Genomic DNA, 214 nt, shown 5'->3' with positions numbered 1-214 from the left:
ATCAAAACATCCAACCAGCTACTGAACCAGCTCAATGACCAGCTGCTGGGACAGCTCAGCCATCTGCTGAACCAGCTCTACAACCAGCTGCTGGACTAGCTCAACAACCAGCTGCTGAACAAGCTCAACAACCAGATGCTGAACCAGCTCAACAACCAGCTGCTGAACCAGCTCAACAACCAGCTGCTGAACAAGCTCAACAACCAGCTGCTGA

At 51.9% G+C, this 214-nt stretch overlaps 1 protein-coding gene across 1 annotated transcript; it reads left to right on the top strand.

Moving 5' to 3' along the window:
* Nucleotides 1–42: 42 nt before the first annotated feature.
* On the top strand, nucleotides 43–210 carry LOC113473857 (transcriptional regulatory protein AlgP-like; the record flags this gene model as incomplete). The annotated part of the gene is made up of 1 exon (XM_026833296.1): nucleotides 43–210. A coding segment is annotated over one exon (168 nt), but the record flags the coding sequence as incomplete, so codon positions are not given.
* Nucleotides 211–214: the final 4 nt, after the last annotated feature.

This window comes from Diaphorina citri, unplaced genomic scaffold (genome assembly GCF_000475195.1).
Source record: "Diaphorina citri unplaced genomic scaffold, Diaci psyllid genome assembly version 1.1 scaffold153627, whole genome shotgun sequence".
Classification (NCBI taxonomy): domain Eukaryota; kingdom Metazoa; phylum Arthropoda; class Insecta; order Hemiptera; family Psyllidae; genus Diaphorina; species Diaphorina citri.
Note: the sequence above shows the minus strand (reverse complement) of the source record. Positions and strands in the feature narration are given on the sequence as shown.